Genomic DNA, 25,963 nt, shown 5'->3' on the forward strand with positions numbered 1-25,963 from the left:
ATATAATCAATCGAATCAAATATGTAGATTGCCAAAAACCAGCTCTACCTCATGTATGCCTTGGAGACCTTGCTAGACTGGCTATTGAAACCCCACCCACTGAGCAGAGGAGCGAACGTGAGAGAGAAAGTTGTCTCTCAGTTACGCTCCTCTGCTCAGTGGGCATGTGCAATAGCCAGCCTGCTATTGGCTTTTGCAATTTGAACTGGACTGGGTCGCCGTGGGGGGTGAATGGTCAAGGCTGCGCCCTAGGTGGCTGCAGTGCGCCCTAGGCGGCTGCCTAGTTTTGGTCCCACCCTAACATCCATCAATAAGCGATTTGCTTTGTCTGCTGTTTTTGTGCCTAGATGAAGTAAAAGGGATTGTTTTAGAAGGATTCCTGCTTATGCGCCAGTGATTGCACATTGATAAATGTCTACATTCTCCTCTAGTGGCTATTTGTACGTAAGGGTATCTTTAGATACAGAAATTGATTACAGCACAATGGGCCCTGGAAAAGGTAGCAGCTCTGGATCCCCATTGTTTGACTTTGATAACAATAGACACAGAGAAGCTGCCCCATTTCCATTGTCTGTACTGGCATGGCCCCATCAGACACCAATTGTATACAAGTACATCCTCCCTTGGAAGTGATAGGCAGCTGCAAAGCTTTTAGCAAAGGTTCTAGCTGAGTCCACTGGACATCTACCAGGCCCTAGGCCCTTGCAAAGTTACCTTGTGGATGATCTGGCTCTGAATAAACATGAGGATCCTGTCACCTGATCAGACCGTATACATTTTTGCATGTATAGGAGCCCCCAACACCTTTGACCAGGTGCTGTCATTGGGAACCATTGAGCAAGCAGGTTGTAAATCCTGCCCAGATTGCTTTCACTTCCCTATGAGATGGGTAGTGGTAGCAGCATCCATTAGCACCTATCATATATTTTAGGTTCTGTTCACATCTATTTGATGCCTCACATGTTGCAATGTTAGGTGTTATTATGTCTTAATGTCACCCCAAAGCACCTAGCCATCACATGTGTGTTGTATCACACCCCATTGCATGGTAGCATATTACACAAAAAGGTGTTTGCACTTCTTTCAGATCGATTTAAATGAATGGGTTGCCCTTCTGCAGCGCACCAAAACACATCCTGCAACACTTTTAAGATGTCCCAGAGCTGTGAACAATGAATAACTGCCCCCCATAGCAACACGCTGGGCTCATACTCCGTAGGCACACATCAATGCCCCAACAGTAGCCTCATGCCTATGACTAAGTTTATGAGCAAAATGCATCGGGGTAAAGAGAATGAGGAGCCAAGATTTGGGCACATAAACCACAGCTGCAGGCGTACATGTGGAGTTCATTGTCCTCTGTTACAGGTGGTCATGTCAGACACTGAGATTGCCTGCACCCACCATGTCTAGGATCATACTGGAAAGGTGCATCACCTAAACTGAGTATAATACTGTCAGTACACCCAGCAGTTTCAACACCCCAGCAATTTTGTAAGACATGTCCACATAAAAAGGCAAGAAAATACTTGCTCAAAAGTAAATCATACTGCAGTTTTAAAAATGAGAAAAAAATGAGTAGTGGACTGATCAACAGCAGGGGCGTAACTAGAAATCACGGCCCCATAGCAAAATTTTGTAAGGGCCCCCCCCCTGCAACCTGACACCACATCCAACCCCCCCCCAACTATTTGTGTATGCGATTCCTTGCATTCTGGGCAAGGGTATAAACGAGCCTTTGAGATTACAGCAGTCAGAGGAGCCACAGTGTATATAGAAGACAATTACAGCAATGTATGTCCAGTTATAAAAGTGTTCTAGGGCTTATTCACACAAATTACAGTGCGTTCCAGAGCGGTAGCTACTGGAACACACTATATTGGACACTTAACCCCTCCTGTGTTCTGGGGAGGGAGGGGGCGTGGTGGTACATTGAAGACAATGGCACCGCAGCCACGCCCCCCCATCAGCAGTGTAATCGCCCACACCGGTGTTATATCAAAGATTGTGACTGGGTTGGATTGTGTGACCGTTCACGTGGTTATACATTTTAACATAACCACGCCCAGTTTTTCGGTGTTGAAATATGTGACTAGCAAAAGGCGAAGAATTCCAACGCTATGAAGCCGTGTTCCGCTCACCGGCCGCTTTCCAGCGGCCGGCCGCCCGGCCTGGCACCCCTCACCCTCCACATCGCTGTGCATGGGGCAGCCACTGTGTGTGCTCCTACTCCGGGACCCGGCCGGGAAGCTTACAATCTTGCTCCTGACCAGGCCCCCTCTCTGTTGCGGGCCCCATAGCGCCCGCATGGGTCGCTATGGCGGTAGTTCCGCCACTGCTCAACAGTATAAATGCTTAAGCCTATTAAAGACACAATTACACAAGTTTGGTGCCCCTGTTTTTTTTTAGAAAAATAACTTGGATGACTAGGCAATGAGTCTGACTTCCTAACAACTGGGGTGAACTTCAAACATCCAATCATTGCCATTGGGTCATTCATAGGTGTGTTCCACACAACTAAATGTCATTCTTTGCCCTTAGTGGTCAGCACCCCTGCCTGCTAAGCCTTATGACCACAGTTCATACACCCCATATAGGATAAGTCAAACCTTCATTCAAGGACATATTAATTCCTGTTCATGTTTGCATGTTAGGACAAAAAGGTCAAAGCCTACCCCCAATTTTGTTTTCCTGGCCCCAGACTTGTGTGGCCTTTCCATGAATCTGGCACATTTGATTGGTTAGTGTGGGATGGGAGGGATCACATGAGCCAGTCTGACTGGAAACTAGGCAATGTACATGGCGCATTCCATTTCTAACTTCTCAGCACCTATCTTACATCATGATAGTAAGACATCTAAGGATTTCAGAGAACAGCAGTCTGATGGGAATTGAAGGAAAATAACACACCTTTCACATTTAAAGTGTTTGTCCAGACAAAACTTTTTTGTTTTGGATAGAGTGGAGAAGGATTAGAACTCTTGATGCGGTTTATTTATTCATTTACTACAGGTATTTATATAGCGCTAACAATTTTTACGCAGTGCACATTCACATCAGTCCCTGCCCTCAAGGAGCTTACAATCTAAGGTCCCTATCCCAAATGCATACATACAGGGCCGATTTAGACCGGAGCCAATTAACCTTCTAGCATGGAGTGCAGGAGGAAACTGGAGTACCTGGAGGAAACCCATGCAAGCACAGGGAGAACATGCTTACTAATATCATGGGCTCCATTAGCTTTCCACTTGCTTACTGTCACAGTTTCACGAGAGAGGAAGTGAGGGAACATCTGAAACAGGGACACAGGAAGCAATAAAAAGCTGACAGGGTTTCTAGCACTAGAATATTGAATTTTAATCCCCTAACATAACATAACTAACAAAAATTACTTAACACATACCTAAGCAAACACTGATGGGGCCCAGTGGCGTCACTAGGGTGACACCATTAGAGGGAGTGAAACCAAAATGACTGAAAGTCATTTTGATGTCAACACCTCTGAAATGCCGATATTCTGTCATGAACCGAGAGCCAGACAGTTGCTTGAGAGAGGAGGGGACCCAGCGGCATAGCTTATCCCACCGGGTGAATGTCCCCTCCTCTCTCTGCCGGCGTCCATCACCAAGATGGCCGCTGGCAGGTAACAGCGCGTAACCTCACGCGCATGTGCAATAGCGTCACTTCGGGGTGTCACCTGGTACCTGCCCCGGGGTGACACCCTACCTCGGGATGCCCCTGATTAGGCCTACTAAGGCCTATTAGGGATTTCCCTCACTTTCCATTGTGTTTGCCTGACTGAAAGTTAAGCAAATCTTCCCAATAGGACAAAGACAGCGAAAAGAAAAATGACAAGGATTGTAACCAGCTTGGAAAGATTAAAACTCCTGTTGTATTATATTTTCCACCTTTTATCCCGCTTAAGAGACGACCATTCACTTTCTGTCTGGGAGACAGAACAGGAAATGAGAAGAAATCTCTACAATATGAATGTAATTCTAAAGTGCTGTCTTAGGAACAGGAGTACCAATGGCGGATTTTCCCTCATGTTTAGGTAACGGCTCTAAAACTTTGGATTTCCTATCAGTTTCTGTCTGAATGACAATGGTCACCAGAAGAAACAGAGTGATGTGTCTCCCCATCAGGGACACAGACAACAATAAAAACAGAAAGTTTAACCCCTCATCACTCTATCCAAAATGAAAAAACGTTTTGTCTTTACATACACTTTAAAGGAGAATTATGAGGTGAGTGATTTTCACTCAGCCTCATAATCTGAGCCGACCTGTGACAATGAGACTGTCACAGGTCGGCTCAATAGATCGGGAAGTGAGCGAACACATAGCGTCGCTCGCTCACTTCTCCATCTATCCCTGCAGAGAGCCGTAACTGTCACTCATGGCTCCCTGCAGGGATTCCTGTCCGATCCTCCAACGCTGACTGCCAAAACGGACTGGGGCTGGTACAGCTGGCTCTGCCTCTAGATAGGCAGAGCCAGCTGTCAATCCCGCAGCTGGGCCGATCCAGACAGTATTGTCGGGATCTGTCCCGGCTGCAGCTCGCGGTATACTGAGCTTTGGGTCACGGGAGAATGCTAGTTTGTGTTCTTCTGTGACTCTTAGGAGAACTATGGGGAGAAGGCCTGACCCCAGTTCTCCTTTAATATTTTCCTATTACTCCCCTCATCTCTACACTCTGACCCTAAATTGAAGTAAATGCTAACCCTACAGATTATCAACTGAACCTTAAGTAAATTATTGGTCCAATGCTCACCTTACCATGAACCAATTTATACTACATTTATTTATATAGCGCTGACAATTTATGCAACACTTTACATAAGTCACTACCCTCAAGGAGCTTACAATCTAAGGTTCCTATTAGAGGCCAATTTAGAAAGGAGTTAATTAACCTACCAGCATGTCTTTGGAGCATGGGAGGAAACCCACACAAGAACAGGCAGAACATGCAAACTCCTTGCAGATAGTGATCTGGTTTCGAACCAGGGACCCCCAATGCTGCAAGGCAGAAGTGCTAACCACTACACTACTGTGCTGCCCACATCCCATAACAAGCAATTTTGGGGGCTGCAGTCATGATGCTGAAAACCGTCGCTCAAGTGTATAAAATGATTCATTGGATTCTTTTACCAGTCAGTCTTAAAGTGCTCTCTTTTGTCATAATTCTTATCCCTGCCCTCAGCTGCAAATATTATGAAGGAAAACTCCGGTCTTCCTGCTCCAGTTATTATAACTCAGAAAAGGGAGCAACCCACTTATGGGATTGTGTCTGTGAAGGTTCTCATTCATCCAGGTCGTGCTATATCTGTGTAGCGCCCTCTAAAATGTCGCTATTCAATTTAGAGATACCTGGACTGTAACCAGTCTAGATACTGATTATACAGAGCTCTGCATTCTATAGGTGTCCCTGAGTCTGCTGGATCGATTGCTCCTCCTGTTGCTGAGGAAAAGGGAGCCTTGGCATACAGTGAGGGAGGATCCACCCTCAGGTTATGACTATGCACCTGGCCCTAGCCAATCCCTGAGTAGGATGACTCAGAGGCATGGTTGAGGGCAGGTAATAAAAGGTCTGGGGACATTGTGGAGAGCTCTCTTCCCCTAGGGGCCTTGCCCTAGGAGGACTGTGTGTGATGCAGAGCAAATGGCCTGGGCCTCAGCACATGGCAGGTGCTGAGGGGCCTGGAGGCCTAAGGATACACTGATACTTCACTGGGCCCATACACGTGGCAGGTGTTGGGTGCCTTGTTCTAAGAAGATACTCTCATTTAACTGGAGTGCTCCTTGGCAGTTGCAGATGCTGAGGGCACAGAAGTTCCAGATCCTAAAGAGGAAAATACCTGATGGAAGCTGGGTCGGGGAGGAGTCCGCTTGTTGAGGGGTACCGCAGAGGAGCTGGTGCGAGCGTCCGTCTGGGACCCACAAGGGAGATCCCACACCCTATTCCAGGTATCTGTTCACAGTACTACTACTACTACTACTATTGGTCCCTGGGACCAGATCGCAGTGATTTCGGCCTTAGCGGTTGCTAGGGGAGAAAGCTGTCCTCAGAAGTATTTCCAAATGGCATCCTACAGACCCTAAACCCTCTCTCTCCTATTGATGTTGCAAATAAATACCCTAAAAAGACCCTAAGACTCGAGCCGTTCTATCCGTGAGTGTCGGTGTGCTGTTGCTGATCAAAGGGGACTGGCAGCTGGAACCAACAGGTAGGAGAACCTATTTCAATATTCAGCGGCTCCTTCGGGGGTGAGCGCTACATCTGTAAAAAATAAGTCAAGGCGACTGGACTTGCAGTACCTTCCCTAGTATGGCTATTTCCAGTTCGGGATAACAAAATGGAGAACTTCTTCTGTTGCCTCTCCTTGCCCTTAGTGTGCTGAGCAAGTCCAGTTGATTTGACCTTTTTTTTACAGTTACACTTATGGGATTATTTCCAATCAATTTGCAGAGCCCTGAGAATCTCTGTGAACATTCTTCTGTGTGAATAGAGGCAAAAACAAGCATTCTTCAATTTATTTTTTCAGGTAAATGTAACCTAATACCACATTGTTGCCACTAGATGGAGCGGAGGAGCAAAGAAAAGAAATACTTATCTCACTTATCTCCATCTAGTGGCAACAATGTGGCATTACAGTATAGTACATTCGACCTGAAAAGCAAATATACTAAGAAAGTTTGTTTTTTGCCTCTATTCGCACAGAACAAATGTTCACAGAGAATTGTAGGGCTCTGTCAATTGTTCATAAATAGACCCACTGTTGTAACTGATTGCCATGGCAAGTGGCCGGAGCAAGGAATTAATTGACAGAGATACTGTCTTTGGAATATCAGGGAGATATAAGATTAATACAGCCTTTAATTGATAGCGTTATGCTTAATAACGCTCACATGCTCATATGCTCACACCCTTAATACAAAAAAATGAAACAATAGTTTGAATGCAATCACACTTTTATTTGGGGAATGATAAAAAGTTATATGGAGTACATACAAAGCAGGGGGGTTACAACTGCAGGAATTAATCAGTTTCATGTAGGTGCATTATAATAACGGAGAGTAAGGATTCCAGAAGCCATTAAGATTATCATGAGAAGGATGTATAAGGAAGTTATGACAGTAGTCGTAATGTTCAGGGTACGAGCTTTGTTTCCATAAGCCTTGGCCGAGACTCTGTCTCCCATCAACTTCCGATCTCTTGACTGTAGAGAGAAATACAAAAATGACATTTAACACACTCCCTTAGGACTAGTGTCTTCATAGATATACAATGGTCATTGCATGGTCCAGTCAATGTTGACTTCAGAGATAATCACATGTCTATGAGCTTGATGCAATTTGTGCAGATAAGCCCCAGCCACCCAATCTCAGGGGAACATTCAATTGGCCAGATTGTAGTTTTCTGTTCTGTCTATAGATGCCCTATATTGGTGTTGGCCGTAGGGTGTCTTTGCAGTTCATAAACATGCACGCTTACCCAAACGCACCTGTTTATGCATTGATCTTCACCAAAACTGGATGGATAATCACATGCATTGTTGTATTAAGAATTGTTGCTTGCTATACCTGAGCGTTGATTAGAGCTGCAACAGTTAATCAATTAAGTCGATTAAAATCGACGATTCGTCGGCTATCGATTGCTTAGCCTACGTATTATTTCTGGGATTTGTAGTTCCTCTATAACTGGCCAGTTTTAATCTGCATTGCACAGTATAATCATTATACAGCGCAATGCAGAATACCAGCAGTTACAGAGGACTACAAATCCCAGCAATAGTACATTGTATAATGTTGTACTATTGCTGGCATTTGTTGTATTCCTATATAGCTGGTGGTATTCTGCATTTCGCCGTATAATCATTATACAGCGCACATCCATCACTGGAGCCTTTTTTTTAATCTAATTAACCGATTGATCGAACTTAATAATCGGCCAACTAATCGATTATTCAAATAATCGTTAGCTGCAGCCCTAGCGTTGATCTTCCTACTCAAGCAAAAGGTGGCGGCTGCTTCTTTTCATGCACGGATCTGCAGGCTCAGATATTAATACGTTTGGGTATGAACAGGGCTGGATTTACTCTCTCTCTGCTCCCCAATGCCAGGTTCCTCAATGTGCCCCCCTGTATGCAGGCTGCATATAAGCAGAGCCGTAGCTAGCTCCTTTGGTGCCCGAGGCAAGAACAGAAAATTGTGCCCCCAACAGATGTGTGCGGTATGTAACGTCATGTGCCCCGCCTCCAGGATGGAGTCTTTGCACATGTCACATGTCTAGTAATATGTGTGTGTGTGGGGATTCACTCGCCCCATGGGAGCTACAGCCCTGCATACAAGTGATCTCGACGACATCGCCGAGATCACTTGTACAAAACAAGCGTCGGCTTCCCTGCAGTACATTTAGCTCTGCTTGCTCAAAGCAGGGCTAAATGTAGAAAACAACTACCCGCCCGGTGCCCAGAACTGCATGTCCCGAGCATCGGGAGATAGGAATTCCTCAACCCTGCTGCCCTTCTACTCCCTGCTGCCCCAAGGCCGGGTCTCGGTTGGCCTTGTGATAAATCCGGCCATGGGTATGAATAAGTCAGAAGTAAGTTGAGGCCTCCATTAGAATTCTGAAATTTTATGCAGCTCCTCATGAGAAAAAAACAGACAGCCTGAGCTCGGTAATATTCCAGAATTGTAAGAAAGGTTGTAGGCGGGCGCTGACTTACTCATAATCAGAAAGTAAAAAGAGACCCCCAATGGCATTCAGCAGCTGAGAAGGATCCTCTTTATACACTATATGTATGATAAAGATTTAGTCCTTATATTAGATCACGATCCTTCATATTAATTAGCGCTTTTCTGCCTTGCTGGCCATGGGCCTGATTTGAGTGAAGAACTAAAACATGTAAAAGTACACCAGAGTGCACTGGCATAGTGAATTACGTATCAACCTTTTAATACAAAGTGGCTGTGTTCACTTATCTTATTTCTCACAGGATGATCTTTAATGCAATGGAATAAGTCCACAAGTGTAACCCAGTTGTATAGCTGCTATATATTCAGAATCTGGGCAACACATGTCCTTGGCTGACACATTTCAAGGGGCATTCCTTCTTCCTCAGAGCTCTGTTACTTCCATCACTATGCCAGTGTTTTTCATACATAGTTGATATTTTCAGTCTGCTATCTCTCCAGATACATTAACCCTAACAATTAACTTCTCTTATTTGCTTGCTTTTTGGTCTGTTAAAATTACCACCAAAAGCATTTTGTTATAACTGTTTAATCAGTGAAAAAAATAGCTCTTTATCCTACCAGAAATGTTATGAGCTAAGAACGTCCTGTGTCCATTGCCTCTGCTGGGTGTTATGCGCTATCACTGTTCTGACTACAGAACTCCTCCCTCCCATGCTGTGGAGGTAGGGTCTTTTGAAGTCCCAAAACAATTCCTATCATAGGGTGACACCTATAAGGCTTCATATATACAGTCCCGTGAGTGAGTGTCACTCTATGACAAGGGGTGGGTTATTTGAGGGATCAGCAAGTGGAAAAAGAGCTTGAAAACAGCCAACACATCTAAGGACTGGTAAGCTACAATATATTACAATTTTGTAATTTTGATGCACACAGACATGCACTGTGACACCTAAATGGCAGGAAGCAGCATCGCCTCACACCCCCCCGAAGGCCGAGCAAGCCCAGAGATAATTAAAACAGACAGTGGGGACTGGACCATGTTTCATATCTCATCACGTATACATTCTGCCTACCTTTCCTTTTTTTTTAGTTTCTGGAAGAGTGGCGAAGAGAAAGATTCTCTCCCAAGTTTTTATAACTGTCTGTGTCACCATCAAAGAGATCTTCCTTCACGTACTGTCCAGTAAAATATCTCTCTTGGGTGAATTGACCTTTCAGATTTGGATATATGGGCTAAAATGAAGAGGAAGTGAAAGAAAATCTCTCTAAAGTGAAGGGAAATCCCATCAATGACAGTTGCCATCTGAATGGGAGTTCCCATTGGGAGATTTACCATTCCCTCTAGTTCCTGCGGCAACTAACATTTTGGATTTCTCACCACTAGGACAAACAGTAAGCATAGATCTCCCCAACAAAGACACAGACAGCAATAGAAAATTGAGGTTCTAACCCTCCAAATACTATTCAAAACATAAACAAAAACAACTCTTGGCAGCTTCAGAGGGTTCAGCAGTCCTTAATATTCTTTTCACACGGTTGCCCATCCACTCTGAAGAACAGGGATCTGTGCACAGCTCTCCTGCTGAGTGGAGCAGTATGGAATGAATGTCATTTAATTGAAGCTTACACACAGGATACGTATTCTTATTTAGTAAAAAAAACGACTGTTATTTTCAGTTGAATCCAATAAACTTTGAAAATGATGTTCACATGGCTGAAAATAAAGTCCCTGAGGCTGGTGTTAAAGCTTTGTAACTTAGGCCTGTAATATGATAAATAAAAATCCGTCAGGTAGATTGGGACCCCACCATAATGGCACAGCAGGTACGCAGACCCAGGAACTTAAGGCTAGCAATCTTACCAGCAGAGTAATGAGGTAGTGACCAGTGGGAGGAGCAACAGCTCCCAGCAGGGAACACACTATCCAACACTCCCCGTATGGTTACACAAGCCATTCATGTACTGATATGTATGTATGTATGTATGTATGTATGTATGTGGCCGTTAATGGGCAATGCAACACAGATTCTATCTTTTATCCTTTATATTATTAAAAGATATGCAATAAAAAGCTCTTTTATTTTCAAAAAAGCATTCCGGTTTCATGAGTCCCACATTTTACTCTGCTATATGTTCCAATAACAAGGTATGGGGGTGCCATGTTTATTCTGCACTGGCTGACCATACATTCATCAAGAAGCAGCCCAAATTCATTCAGTGAGTGGCTCTATCAGCAGCCTTCCGTCTGGCATCTTGTGATCAGTAAATCAAAGGAGCCGGATGTAAAATTTTCAGGCGAACAATGACGCCAGCCACTGCCGTCACTGTTCGGGTATGCTGACAGCGACACGCCCGCTGCTGCCAATATGCAAAGGGCTTAGTGGAAGATTTGCTCATCTATGCTGCTTAGCATGGATGGAGGAATCTTCAGGGTTTATTCATATGGGCATGCACGTCCTTACAGCATGCACGGCCACCTAGAGAGCTGCTCTGGGGAGAGATATATGCTGTGTGTACCTATGCAACTGCCTGTACATCCCTATGGGAGGACGCGGCTGCACACGGCTGGCTACACGTTGACCAGAACCTGCACATATGTGCAGGTCCGGGTGCACGCCTTTGGACACAGATGTAGGCACTGGACCTGCACAGATGTGCAGGTCCGGTCAGCGTGTGGCCACATGCAGCCACTATTATTAAATTGCCTCTTTTACTGAGTGCTACTGTTTCATTTTTCTTACTGTGTCACTTTAAGGGGTAGTTGGAAATGAATGTTCACATATAATAGGTCACTTAAGGTGAGGTGCTCCATGCTCCATGCCAGGGGATGTTAGGTAAATACAGGTTTCTATAAAGATATATCAATATATACATATATTTTTTGTTATTGTTGTTTTGGTCTTTTATGAATTATTTAATTTTCTATATATTTTGAAAGTTAAAAGAAATACTAAATAAACATGTTTTCCGCCAGCATGCCCGGGTTAAAAAAGCCTTTTAATACTGTGGATACAAATTTCATTCTGCGAAGTTGACCCATTTATCATGACACTGCACATTCACTGATTCACTGCAGATGAATGCTTCTGATGCATGCATCGTATATCACATAAATTCACCTGCAGTGAATGTTTGGTGTATGTTAAAGTCACTGAATTATAAAAACGTATTACTATGTTTCTGGTACAAAGTATAATAATGATGTTTAAAAATGAATTATTTTTTTTTTGTTAATTTTTTTTTTTTTACAAAAAAAAGCAAATAAATGTAATTTCTGTACATTTTTAAATAGGAGGAAAAAAACTAATAAGAGAAGGTGATTGAATGAGTTAATTTGGGCTATGTAGGATTGATAGGAGGTTTGAATAGGAAAGAATGTTATTATATTTTTTGAGAGGGTTAGTACATAGTTATGCTTCAGTTAAAGTTGCAGAGCAGATGACAGGAAAAGCCCGTGTTCTGTATGTAACAGCTACAATTAGAGAACAATTAGAATAAGAAATTGTTCTGAGGATCTCTCAGCTCATCAGAAAATTAACATCAACAGAGAGAATACATCCCACAAGAATGAGGCCATATTATGAAACACAGTTTAGCTAATTAATTACTATTAATCTATTTTAGATTACATACTACTAAAATAGTTAGTTAACATGTCCTATTATTATTTTTAATCCTGAATAATATTAATACTAAATCCTGAATAATAATAATAATATTAATACTAAATCCTGAATAATAATAATAATAAATCCTGAATAATAATAATACAATAATATTTATTTTTATTTTTCCAAGGTTCAGACACCCACACTGTGCCCCTGAGCAGGAGCAAGGGTAAAGCAAAGTATGATTTCATAAAATCCATATCACTCTAACCCAACTCGCAGACTGTGTTCACTGTTCAAGAATTGACATTTTATTTCTGTTGAGACTCGCTATAACTTGCTCTTAGAATGATCACACAAAATAACGGACTACAAAAAAAGTTTACAATTCTGACTGTCGTTAACAAATCTAGTGTCTCACCTTCACAGAGTACAGAAGAGCAAAAAAACCCAGGCAGCAGCAGTTCATGTACAAGGTGCTGAAGATGGACCATACAATGTGATCGCTGATCAGAGAATTGTCTTCGACGATGGTCACCACAGTAGTTGTTGCAGGGTAACTGGGAGCACTGTATGCTGGCACTTCTCTATGTGGGTCATAGCCTAAGTTAACCTGATTAACGTATACTCCTTCTCCAGGGTTAGAAGAATCCATTTTCTTCTCAGCATCCATTCTGTATGAACAGGTAGAGATGACTACTTGGAACCTGATGGAGCTATGGTAGTAAGTTACAGGGAGGTTTTATATCATGCTAAAGGAAGTGCCATATTTCACAAGTTTCCGTTCCCATTTTCGTTTTACCCTCTTCGGAATTCTTACACGTCTTCCAAGTTCTGAATAGTGAGCATCTAGTTGCAGGCACCTTGCACAATTCAGATACTGTTACGAAATGAAATTACATTACAATTCCTGAGTTCTGAATAGTGAGCATCTAGTTGCAGGCACCCTCCACAATTCAGATACTGTTACGAAATGAAATTGACCTGAAGAATTGTGTTTCCCTATTAATCCATTCACATTTTTAGACACATACTAAAATGTGCATTTTTGGCTTGTAAATGTATTAAAGCGAACCTTTACCCCCTTTCACTAAAAATCACATCACCGTGCAGATCTGCATGCTGACATGAAGCCATCTTACATTCATTAGTTGAACAAACATGTTTTTAATTTACTTACAAATAGAGAATACAAAGCCGGCAATTATCTAGAAGTATGTGTTTGTAGATTGTCATTACTAAACAATTCTAAAGGTGCCTTTGTTGTTATTTGAAAGATATGGGGAAAGTTCCGCTTTAAAACTCTCAAAACAATATATATTACTTGAAAAAACAAGTATTCTGCGCTATTGGAAAAAGGGAAGTAAAAGAAGAAACACCGGACTAACTGCAAGCTGATCATCTACGTATCCAATTATAGAGAATTCTAGCAGACCACGTCCTGGAGCTGAGACCTAGGTGGGATTTTAAGAAGAACCCCACATTTGTTTTTAATGACTGCACTGAAATTGAATCAGATTGTATACTGCTGTATGGTAAGCCAAGCTAATTGTAAAAAAAAAAGATCAATTCAATAACTAAATATGTGCTGCCAGTGTATGCTGCTCCTGACACTGCCCTTGCAAATCGTACTATTCTGTCACACCTTGTGCTGCTATAGGGTATGTGATTTAAAGGATTTGTGTATTTACATTGTTGCTGTTTAAGCCGTATGAAAAACCCCCTCTGCTTGCTGTATGGTTTTTTGAAAAAAAAAATGTTTTGTAATAGGACATGTCCCCCACGGCAGTGCCAAGTTTTCCCTGTCCTTGACAATGACTTGCCTGATAGCCTTGAAAAGTGCCAGAATTTATTATCAAAATTCACCTCCCAGAGACTTCAGTGAGGTTTGCCGTTAAGTTAGGGGTTCCTGAAATATTGCCGAATTTCCTGCGCACCAAACCCAGGCAGATTTGCTCATCCCTACCAATGGCACATTTAAAAACGCAAGCTATTGATGACATAGTATATAGCAGGCACACTAATTGACGCATTGTGTAGTAGAGCCAGAAGTCCTTATTTGCATTTTTGATCTAGGTCTCTGACTCAAAGTATTAATGCCAGAGGGTCAGCATGAAAGCCAGGCTAGTAGCATTTCTCAGGAGAGGTCAGCGATGCCAGCGTCCATGTTTCTAACATGTCAGGATTTCATTAAAACAATTTTCCACTCTTAATTAGTTTGTTAATGTACACTGTGAGACACTCTTGCATTAAAATTAGAGTAAGTGGTTTCAGTAGAGGAGAGGAGTCTGTGCAACTGTGCAAGGCTGAAGGTAAAGGTGGCCATACACTTTACAACCATCGCAAGACTAAGGTCTTGCGATGGTTGTAAAGTAAATAAAAAAACGTACGATCTGCCCATCTTTGACAGGCAGATCGTACTTGCGATGACCGCAATGCTGAACGGGCAGTGTGGACGTGCGCACACTGGCCCGTTCGGCATTTGTCTCCCGAGCATCATTCAAAACCCAAACCAAATCTTACGATTTTCGGCTGGTTTTCTAGCATGCTCCTTATACAAAAGACGTGCGACCGTACAGTAGAAACGGTCGCAAGTCTTCATTCACACTGCACGATTCTCATACAATCACGGGATTTCCAGCGATTCTCGTATGAGAATCGTGCAGTGTATGGCCACTTTTAGACTGAAGGTCAGCTTTAAATCTGGCTTTACACATGTGCAATGTGGTAACAAGGTTTACTTTGCATGACTGCAATGCCTGATCTGTGGTGTGGTGCCAATCGTCTTTATTTTCAATGGCACCCCAATGCACCTCCTAAGCCCACCTCAATGCATGTACATTTCAGGAAACTACAGCGCACAGATGTATGTTAAAAAAAATTGCACATGTTCAAAATAAATGGACTGCCTTAACGCACAGTTAGGAGCGAATGGGTGTAAAGGGGATACATCATCCACATCCTGCAGAATACAGATTCTACTTCAATAACCTCAGTTCAGCTGATCTATTGGTTCGCTTTCATGTATATATTTAGGTACTTCTTGCATGTGAATCTTGCATCTTGCCCAGATGAGCCTCTTCTCTTCCTTAAAGGCCAATTCTTGGCACAAGGCAAACAAACTCTTGCCTTGCCCCCTCACCTCCCTTGCACACAGGCATCTAAACCCATTCAACATAAATTTCTGTGTATTTTCCCCGCCCAGGAAGCACATATGCCGATGCTCACATAACCATATGTATAGTGGATGGGCATATTCCAAAAATAGAACATTTTTTTATGCCTGTACGCAAGTATACCAGCATACAGCCGCGCACAGCCATTCATTGTTATGGGTGGCTGTATGCAGCACCTGGGCTTCCCAGGAAGTGAAAATATGCCAAAATTCACATTGCATGGCCTTTGGCGCCTATGTGCAAGAGGTCTAACTCCACATTACTCCATACCTGTTACTTATTAGTTATATGTTTATGAAACCCAAATGTTCATTAGAGCGATGTAGCAATATGTAGATTGCAACTGCAGATTGCATGCATTAGACCTGCTGCCGTTCTGAGCTGTAAGGGTCGTGTCTCATTTCTGTCTCTTCATAGGCATACCTAATGTTTCTCTATACTGAAAGAAAATGCTCACACCCAAAGTGCAGGGAGCTGATAAAACACCCAGAGAGATAAGTGCAGCAAGTCAAAAACAACAACAGAGGCTGCACATAATATACCCTAACCGAGCATTTCTCAACCTGGTCAGGTCTCGGGGAACCACTGGCAAAAATGATGATACTTACAGCTCATGGTACATTAGCGTAATTGCATTGTATAAAGTTTTAGGGCCCTTTCACACCATTGCAGTGCATTAGTGCACACACATTACAATGCTTTATTTACACGGTGCTATGGATTCTTGCTGCAGGGATCCCAGGTGTGTCTGTACAGATAAGACTGATCTTCCTGTTCAAGTGAATGACAGGCTGACAGTGGCCACATTTGTCACTGGCTGTCCACAGACTGATTGCATCCCGCAACAAGCAACTCTTCTGATCTGCACGTAATTGAATACATCCAGACAGCCATGGACAGATGCGGCTGCTGTCAGTCTGTCATTTACTTGAATGGGCGCAGCAGCACCTGTACAGACCCACCTGGGATTCCTGCGGCAAGAATCCAAAGGTTCATGACGCTGGAATCCCCAGGCGCAGTCTTAAGCCCTGTGTGAATGTAGCCTTACATATGTTAAAGTGTGTTGCATTAAGGCAGCCCAAAAGGTGTATGTACCACAGTATGACACGCATTAGTGTGTTGCTGCATGTTGCACTGTGCAGCACCATACATGCATCAGCAAGGTGCGTTGGGCTGCCATTCACAAAGAAAAAAAGAAAAGACAATTACCTGCTGATCTTGCAAGAAATCCAGAATGCTTATGACTTCTTCTTTGAGCTGACAACGCTGACTTTGCTGAAATGTCAAGCAGTGATATCAGCCTTCCCAGGTCTCCCCTTGAACTAAAGCAAAAGTCCACGAACCCATCGCACTCCTGACCACTATGTCCTGAACCGATTGGTGGGTGCTGCAGTGTCCAACGGATGGCGCAGTTACATATACAAAGTATACATGAGGCAAGGGCACTCCATCACATAAGTGCAAAGTTTTGGGGTCACGCAGGATCCCCTTCACACATGAATGCAACATTTTAGGGGCACACAGGATCCCCTTCTCACAAAAATTCAAATTCATAAATTAAAGGGGATCCTGGGTGACCCCGAAACGTTGCATTTATGTGATATGCTGCACTTTCGTCAATAAAGATGCACTATTCACCATTTGGAGTACCGGTGCCCCATTTACCCCTTGATCTAAAGAACACACCCCATCTTAGTTTTGGATAGAGGGTGCTGTGTTCTGTAGTCCATCTTAGTTTTGGATAGAGGGTGCTGTGTTCTGTAGTCCATCTTAGTTTTGGATAGAGGGTGCTGTGTTCTGTAGTCCATCTCATGTGAACTGTTCAGGGCTGCCAACATTCCTTGGGATTTCAGTGCAGCAAAGGCACCATGTTATTAGTTCAAAGCGGAAATAAGGATTGCAGGTACATTAATAGGTATTTCCTGGATCCTACATGGCATCTTATCATTAGTATGCTGCCGTGATAGGCACCAGGAAAGGAAAATTACAGTACGTACAATATGATACAATTTTCCTTTTCCTGGAGCCTACATGGTAGCACACTAATGATATGCTGCCACTATAGGCACCAGGAAAGGAAATTTACAGTAAGTGTGATAAAGTTTTCCATTTTATCTGCATTGTTTTAAAGGGATAAACACAGTGAAATGTACATGTATTGCAGAGATGTACACCAAAGGTTTTTTTTTTTTTGGTCCTGACACACACTTTAATAACTAATCCAGACATGCACATTGACACCCAAAAATACGTAGCACAAGGTTAGGAAAGTCAAGGTAAGTACAGTAGGCATTGGACACTGAAAGAAATTTTTCACAAAATGTTTTCTTTTTTAGTTTTATGTGTGGTCAGGTTTTTTTATTTTTCTTCAGGGAGATATCCCCTCTCTTTCGGTCCCAGAGACCTGACAAGAAGTGAGATCAATTCTCCCAGACGTTTCATCTTTGGACAAACCAAAAAACTACCCTTGCAGTGGGGCTACCCTTGCATTGCAAGAGTTAAATGCTTGTTTACCTGGATTGTTAGACCAGTCCTTGCAGCTTCTATCCCCCTTCTCTCCAGTGGTCTATGTCATCACGTCTAATGCAGATTCCGTAGACCTGCATTTGATGTGAGGATGCCGAGGGACATTCCACCAGCCGGAGCAAAGCGGAGTGAGTTGAGCACTGAGCACTGGAGGAGCGGGGATCAAGTAAGTAAAATAACTAGATTCAATTCTCACTGGGGACACATATGTAAACTCCCTGTAAGTGTGAGCAACAGTAAGGGCTAGTTCACACCACAAACAGTGCGTGCCGGCCTGATTTGGCTTGTAAGACTTGTAAGAGAGGTTATCAGTGGCTGTTTACATATTTCTCTATACACAGGTTCCCCTGAGGGTAAGGTCTGAATGTGCGCATGTGGAGTTTGCTGTTCTTTTACTTTTGGATGCATCCACCACTGGATGTGAGAGCAAATCCAACAAAACATATAAAAGGGAGGAATAAGGTGATGAGGATGCAGAGAGGAGCCACAGAACTCACTGTGAGTAAAATGAAAGAAATTGTGAGGCACATTGCCATTCAATGAGTACATGTAGCGGACTGCAGGTTCCAGCTAAAAGCATGCTTTGGTTTCATCTATTTCAATTCTAGAGATGACAATTAAAGTGTATGTAATCCTCTGCAAGTAACTTCCTTTATTTGCTCCATTTTGTTCAATAAGTGCACAGTGATCCTGCCAGAAATGCAGTGCTGTGCTGTGTCCCGTGCACTGTGTAGTCACGCAGGGATGGCCAAACTGCGGCCCTCCAGCTGTGGTGGAAGTACGAATCCCATGAGGCTTTGCAAGATTCTCACAGCCACAGACATGACTCCCGGGGAGAGATGCATCATGGGATTTGTTGTTTCACCACAGCTGGAGGGCCGGGGTTTGGCCATCCCTGGTGTAGTGTGATGTAACACTTCCCCCATGTTATAGAGTTGAGAAGAGGGACTGTATTCTGCAGTCCTGTGCTATGCGGACCACACTTCCATAGATACAGTGCAGTATGTGAGCGTTGTCACCATAAGGCTGGCAGGAATCACCAGATGAAAATAAGTCTAAAACAGGAAACTCGTGCAACCACCACATCTGAGGACTAGTAAGTGTAATATATAAATAGTATGTTTTTGGGATTATATATACTAGACACAGAACGAGTTTGCCTTAAAGGAATCTTAATTCACAGATCACCATTGCGGATTGATAAAAAGACTACAGGCAGCAGGAAGGGGGTCTAACACGGACTAAACCCTCATATGAAGATTAGACAAATGTCATATGTTACACTTTTGAAGTTTTGTTGAGTTTTATTTATATAAATTTTATCTGAGCCCCAAATCATATGACAGGTACATTCAACCTTCTTCAGTCCGCTGCCCATAGCACTTCATAAGCCATAATCCATCTTTCACTGATCTGCCGTCAGTAATATGAATTTTGATTGGTTCCTGCACTTTGCACGTGCACTTTGTGTTTGCTCTTTACTCTCCTCTAAAATCAAATCAATGGTTCAGTCGACCCCTTTATAGCCCAAGCCAGCTTCTGATGGCAGCCTTCATTCGAACAAAATTATAAATAATGACGATTACTGTGATCAAGAACCAGAGTATAGTCAGAACTGTGGAGAAGATATTTAACCAACGGGCAGTGGTGCTGTATTGCCTGGCTTCGTTTTGCTTTCCATTTACCTTCTGGTCCCGAGACTGAAAGGAAAAAAGAACAAATATAAATAAAGTCACCAGCAAACTTGTATTGCAGTATATCATTGTGTATTTGGTACTTGTTTGTTGTTTAAATAAGAGTAGTACAAGTTTAAAGCTTGCCACAACTGAATTGATTTGCAATAGTTGCATTAAGATGTTTACATTGATTGCACAGCTTGTTATCACCGAGTATTGTTTAAAGTAGATTTAAACCGTATCATTAAGTCTCATATAAGCTTTACAGCCTGTGTCAAAGGGCTAGGCTTGTGTCAATGGCATCAGTTTTACATTCATTTGAGACGCACTGGAGATCATTCAGAATTCACTTACCTCCTCATTCAGTTGGTCTTTTTCTGACTTATATTTAACCTCTTTCAGTTGGGTTTTGCATTCCCATAGACCTGCATGGGACGGAAAAAACCCATCTGATGCAAAGAAAGGCTTGTCCACACAGTCCCTTCATCTGTTAATGTCCACGCAAACGTATCTTTTTTAATGTACAGCAGGGTGTTATGTGCCCTTTAGCCAGCTGACCGTGCATCCAAGGATAGTGATTGATTCCTAACTGCATGTAATCATATGACATACGATTACATGCGGTGTGCAGGCATTTACATGCAGCTGCTGTCATCTAATCATTAAAGGAGAACTATGAGGTGAGTGAAAATCACTTAGCCTCATAGTTAGAGCTGACTTGTGACAATGAAACTGTCACACGTCGTCTCAATAGATCGGGAAGTGAGCGAACACATGCCGTCGCTCGCTCAAGTTCACGTAGCTGGGTGCATCCTGGGTGCTGGGATCTGTTCCGGCTGCGGCAGTCTCAGTATACCGCGAGCTGTACCTCGCAATATACTGAGCTTTGAGTTACAGGAGGATGCTAGTATATGTTCTCCCGTAACCCTTGAGAACTATGGGGAAAAACACTTACCCCATAGTTCTCTATTAACTTGAATGGGTGACAGTTGCTGCTTGTAAATGCTTATAACATGCGCAGGCTTTAACACTGGTACTGTAGAGCAGGGCTCAAAATTTCCACTCGCCCCCTCGCAATTGGCAAGTATATTGTTACATTTAGTCCAAGGGACTAAAACATTTGTCCAGTGGCCCCTGATTACATTACATTTTAGAATCCTGATCTACAGCTTTTAAGAAAAGATAACTTGATGATCCTTCCATGTAGTTCTTTGTTCAAGTTTTGCCTATATGGGGTGACAACTGCCTCCCAACTGTATTGCTGCCTTGTCACCCTATCGTACGTGCCCCTGGTTGAGACTAGAAGCAAACATTTACGAAAAGAGTAAATAATGTTCATTTTCACTTTACAAGGGAATTTTCGCATACCTTGGTGAATGTGGTGAATATACTCAATCACGTGGAAGGAAAATTTAAAATCATGTATTAGCACTTGGTCATAAATAGATGATAGAAATAAACACAGCTCCCCTTGATTCACTAAGGTAAGTGAAAATCCCATTTGCAAAGTGAACATGCTCAATCCCTTCAGTAAATCAAAGTCATATTTCAAGCATGGTCAATCATTCTCATTATGAGTAAAGCAGGGATGTGCGGTCCGGGGAGGCAGGGGAGGCAGGGGAGGCAGGGGAGGCAGAGCCTCACCTAGAATTATGGAGAAAAAAGCTGTCAGCTTCAAGTCTGAAGCTGACAGCTTTTTCTCCATTCAGATCGCCATCTAACAGGTTACACAGGAGGGAAATCCTCCCCGCAGTGTAACCTGTCATGGACGGAGCGCTGCCTGCTAATTACAGGCATCTCTGCATCCGGCTTTTGACAGGTATGCTTTTGACATGTAGTTAGGTTACACAGCACCGGGCTTCCCCACTGCTTGTGTAATCTAACTATTGAAGCCAATATTGTGCCATTGGTCCAAGCTGCCCAATCAAAAAAAGAAAAAAAAACCCCCACTGAGGTCATCGATCTCGATGCCTCAGCAGTGACGAGCAAGTGAGGGACTGGGAGGCTCCTCGCTGTCTCCTCCCTTCCTCCTTTACTCCAGCTTGGGGACAGAGTGGGGTGGGGCTTCGTCCAGCGGGGTGGGGCTTCGTCCGGCAGGGGGCTGGGCTTCTGCCGGCGGTCGGGACGTGCTGGGGAATGCCTCACCGGGAACAAGAGGTACCGCACGTCACTGGAGTAAAGTAGTTCAGATGCTATTCAATCAACAATGGGATCTCCCTAGTATACTTTGGTCTGGAGTCACTTAGTTCCATCCCCTCTTTAACCACTTGCTGACCGGGGTGTTAAATCCCCTTCCTGGCCAGGCCATTTTTCAGCATTCAGTATTCAGCGCTGCGGTACTTTGACTGACATTTATTCCCTCATGCAATGCTACACCTGAGCGATTTGAAGTGTGTTTCCTAAACAACACTCATCACAAGATTTCAATGTTATTCTATAGGGCCAGTTCACATCTAAATCATGTGCTGTGGTGTGATGTGTCAAAGAGGTACAGAAGCTTCTTTGGGGCAAGAACGCATGTTATTGGCCTCATGGACTTTCATGGCATCATCTGAAAAAGGTGTGTAACATATTTTTGCCACCCCACAACCATCTCCTCTTCCTGATAACTTGCTTTTAATTAGCCCAAACAAGCATAAACCCTTCACAAAAACTGGTACCTAACCTCTAAGCCCTCATTGCACTGATGAGCCAGCATTAGAATTCTTATTGAACCGTGGGATGGCCGTTGCTGGAGTTCACCCATGAAGTCAGAGAAGTCTGGCTCCAGTGACACTAAAGCTGGCCATACACTGTAATATTTTCTTCACTCAACCTGCGGGCTGAGCAAAGAAAATATTACAGATTCCTCTATCAATGCTTAAGAGCGCGGGTCGAGGAATCTCCCGCTGTCTTCATTGTATTCTGACGGCTCATTGGCTGCCGGCTTTGTTTGTTCAGAGGTTTTCCAACCGGCTCCTTCGATCAGCTGATTGAGGGATGCTGGCCAAAAGGGGGGTGACAGCGGCAGCCACTGTGGAAATTTTGTACAGAAGTTCGTATAGTGTATGGCCAGCCTAAATCGAGGAGGGGCACAGAGGATTATCAGGCTAATAAACATAATTGTATTCATTATATGGTGTTTTCTGTTAAATTTAGACTATTGCAATATAGGTTCACTTTAAAATACAAGTCTGACCACTCTCTATAGTCTATGCATGGACTTTTTGTATTCAATACAGTGGGAAAAAGTTAGAAACTCTGTCAGACCTTTATTGTTGCCTTCATTTGGTAGATTTCTTCCCACTTCCTGTGCAGGTGACAGGCAGAACAGCAAGTGAGGTAAAATCACCTATCATGGGCACAGACAGCAATAAAAAGTTGTATGAAGAGCGCGAGTAGAAGTAAGAACCTCTGTCAAATTTGTATTGCTGTAACCCCATTGGGGAGAACTCCACTCACTTCCTGTCCAGGAGGAAGATGTCAGACAGAATTGGCAATGAGAGGAAATCTTTCCAAAGGCAATGACAGGAAAAAAAAAACAAAACAAAACAAAAAAACGTTATAAAGGTTCTCACCCTTCCCTAACCTGTGCAAAAAAAGTTCTGCCTGGAGTTGGGTTTCAATGTCACCTTTCCAAAATACAGCTGCACTTTAAGAAAAAGATGTCCAGCCCTCACCTTGATGGAGAAAATAAGTGCAATGAATCCCAGGCAGCAGAAGTTCATGTAGATGGTGTTAAATATAGACCAGATGATGTGATCACGCTCAGGAAGTTGGTTAGATGTTACGGTCAACACTGTAGATTCCTTTTGGCCACTGGCAACCTGCAATGGGGTCATCTCCACCTTTAGCAGTTCATCTTCTTTGCTCTTACAGTAAGTAAGCATGTTAGCCGAGGTCTCCATGACATGCTGAGAGGGTGATTCCTTATCGTCAGTTTCCATTGTCACCAGAAAGAGAAGCAAGCTATCAGCTTGTGGATGAAAATTTCTGCAGAGCTGTGGGAGGAAGATAGGTTAAGACGATTGTAGAAGAGGGTGGAACATCATGCATAGCAGAAGTTGATATCACTATTCATAGTGCTGAAAAATCCAGCAGTGTGAGGTTCTTCCCTAGTGCGGTTTGCTTTGTCTCCAGACTCTTATGATCAGACCGATCATTGTGAAACAGAGTAAAGTTTAGAAGATAAAGTTGAAACAAGACAAACAGAAAGTAGAACATTAATAAACCTGCACTAAGATGAGAGTAATGCATGTGTAGGTTTGACTCACACCAAGTGCATCAGCATTTATTTAGCTACATTTAGGCCTTGTTCACACCAAATGCAGACCAGATCTGCAGTGTGTTGTACCGCATTTTTTGCCGCGTTCCAGGCCGTTTTTTTTAGTTTAAAATGGGCTTTTAGTGCGTTCCAGGGCATTTGCCTGTGTTTTTGATGCGTTCGCATGCATCCCAGAGCAGGTAAAATAGGGCTTGCTGCAGTTTTTTACATGCTCTGGAACTGAACGCTGCAGTGTGAACTAGAGCCCAAAATACCATTGGAATACATTGGACGCAGTTTTGATCCGGTCTGTAACTGCTCTGCTCCTGGAACGCGCTTGGTGTGAACAAGCCCTTATCAATGGAGTTGAAACACATGGGCATAAAATGATCCATTTTTGCCAATAGGATCCGGCCTTACCAATGCTTGGCACTGCATTATGGGTGTGTTGACCTGCAGTTTGCATTCAGATTTATGTAAAGTATATGTAAACCCAATCACTAAAATCTCATATAAGTGTTAACAGGTTAAAGTACTTTCAAAAGTAATTTTCTGTATTGTTAAGCCCTCATTCACCCGACTAACAGTCGGCCCATATAGATCCGTAACGGGCCGCTCATGGAAAGGACAGGAGCTGCGTGTGATTTGTACGCAGCAGCCTGTTCTTCTCTATGGGAGTACGCCGCCGTACACTCACCCGATCCATCGTATCTGCATACGAGTACGGACACCTGCACCAGCACAGACGTGCAGTTCGGGTGAGCGTACGGCCGCGTACAAATCACGTGCAGCACATGTCCTTCCCAAGAGCGGCTCGATATGGATCTGTACGGGCCAGCTGTTAGTGGTGTGAATGAGGCCTAAATCTGCAGGTTCCATGTACTTCTGGCATGTAGTTTCTGTCCCCTTTCTTTCACATGGGCTTCTGATGTGTGAAACATGGCTACGTAAAGTGTGTAGTCACACTTGAGTGTGTGCAAGTAGACAGAAAGTTGCTGCAAGGAGGCTGTAGGGAAGCAGCACTGAGTGTAACAAAGTATGAAACGCCTATCAGAATGACATTTAGTTAGCACTGTGTATCAAAATCGATCCTGAAATGAGGAATAATCCTCTTATTTTTGGGATTTGTGATAGAGTGAGACACGTGGAGGCTTGATTATAAGGAGGCTCTATTGTGCTACACAATGATTAGAGTGAGTGCTTTTTGATTGCTTTAATTCCTTCTCACCATAACCTGCATGGTTATAAAATTCAGGTAAGAAAGTCCTTTCTTGATGACATTAAGAAGAATCTAGTAGGACTGAGACTACTACAGAGACTAAAAATGCAGAGTGTATCTGGCTATAGGGGTGCTTCCGCCCACTAGATGAGGGGTCTCAAACTCAATTCACTCGGGGGCCATTCAACAACTTTTTTTCTCCCATGAGGGCCGCTTGCCAAATTTTATACTTTAAAATAAAATGTAATTATATCTGGCATGGTACTACGGACACTAATATACTTACGATAAGGCCCCATTCATATCGGTAGGTTTAGGTGCGATTATGAAGCAGGAATCACTAATCTGGCTTTTACAAGCAGCAGCTGTCACCCATTCAAGTTAATGATCAGGTGATCAGGTGCATGTAAACGCCTGCACACCGCATGTAATGGTATGTGATATTACATGCAGTTAGAAAACACTCTCCCTAGATGAACAATCGATGCGTCGAGGGAGAGTGATTGATTCCTAACCGAATGTAATCATATAACATATCATCAATGCGATGGGCAGGTTTACATGCAGCTGCTGTCCCCTGATCATTAACTTGAATGGGTGCAGCTGCCGCTTTTAAACACCAGATTAGGGATTCCTACTGCAGGAGAATGCAAGTTCCTGACGCAGGAATCCCTAATCGCATGTAAAGATACAGGTGTGAATGGAGCCTAACACACTCCCCCCATACACATAAAAAACACACACACACACAAAATACTCCCCCTGCACATATAAAATAATACCCCCCTCCCCCCACACAAAATAATACTCCCCCCC

General features: G+C 43.3%; 2 protein-coding genes across 2 annotated transcripts; both read right to left on the reverse strand.

Moving 5' to 3' along the window:
* Nucleotides 1-7,009: 7,009 nt before the first annotated feature.
* LOC108795855 (interferon-induced transmembrane protein 1-like) lies at nt 7,010-12,980 on the reverse strand. Its single transcript, XM_018567170.1, has 2 exons — nt 12,729-12,980; nt 7,010-7,219 (listed from the first exon to the last, which is right to left on the reverse strand). Exons 1-2 carry the CDS (start codon nt 12,978-12,980, stop codon nt 7,049-7,051), a joined length of 423 nt encoding a protein of 140 aa, XP_018422672.1. The 3' UTR covers nt 7,010-7,048.
* Nucleotides 12,981-19,488: 6,508 nt separating this feature from the next.
* LOC108795863 (interferon-induced transmembrane protein 1-like) lies at nt 19,489-23,611 on the reverse strand. Its single transcript, XM_018567178.1, has 2 exons — nt 23,345-23,611; nt 19,489-19,709 (listed from the first exon to the last, which is right to left on the reverse strand). Exons 1-2 carry the CDS (start codon nt 23,609-23,611, stop codon nt 19,530-19,532), a joined length of 447 nt encoding a protein of 148 aa, XP_018422680.1. The 3' UTR covers nt 19,489-19,529.
* Between the last annotated feature and the right edge of the window lie 2,352 nt (nt 23,612-25,963).

This window comes from Nanorana parkeri, unplaced genomic scaffold (assembly GCF_000935625.1).
Source record: "Nanorana parkeri isolate BGI_ZX_2015 unplaced genomic scaffold, ASM93562v1 scaffold1017, whole genome shotgun sequence".
Taxonomy (NCBI): domain Eukaryota; kingdom Metazoa; phylum Chordata; class Amphibia; order Anura; family Dicroglossidae; genus Nanorana; species Nanorana parkeri.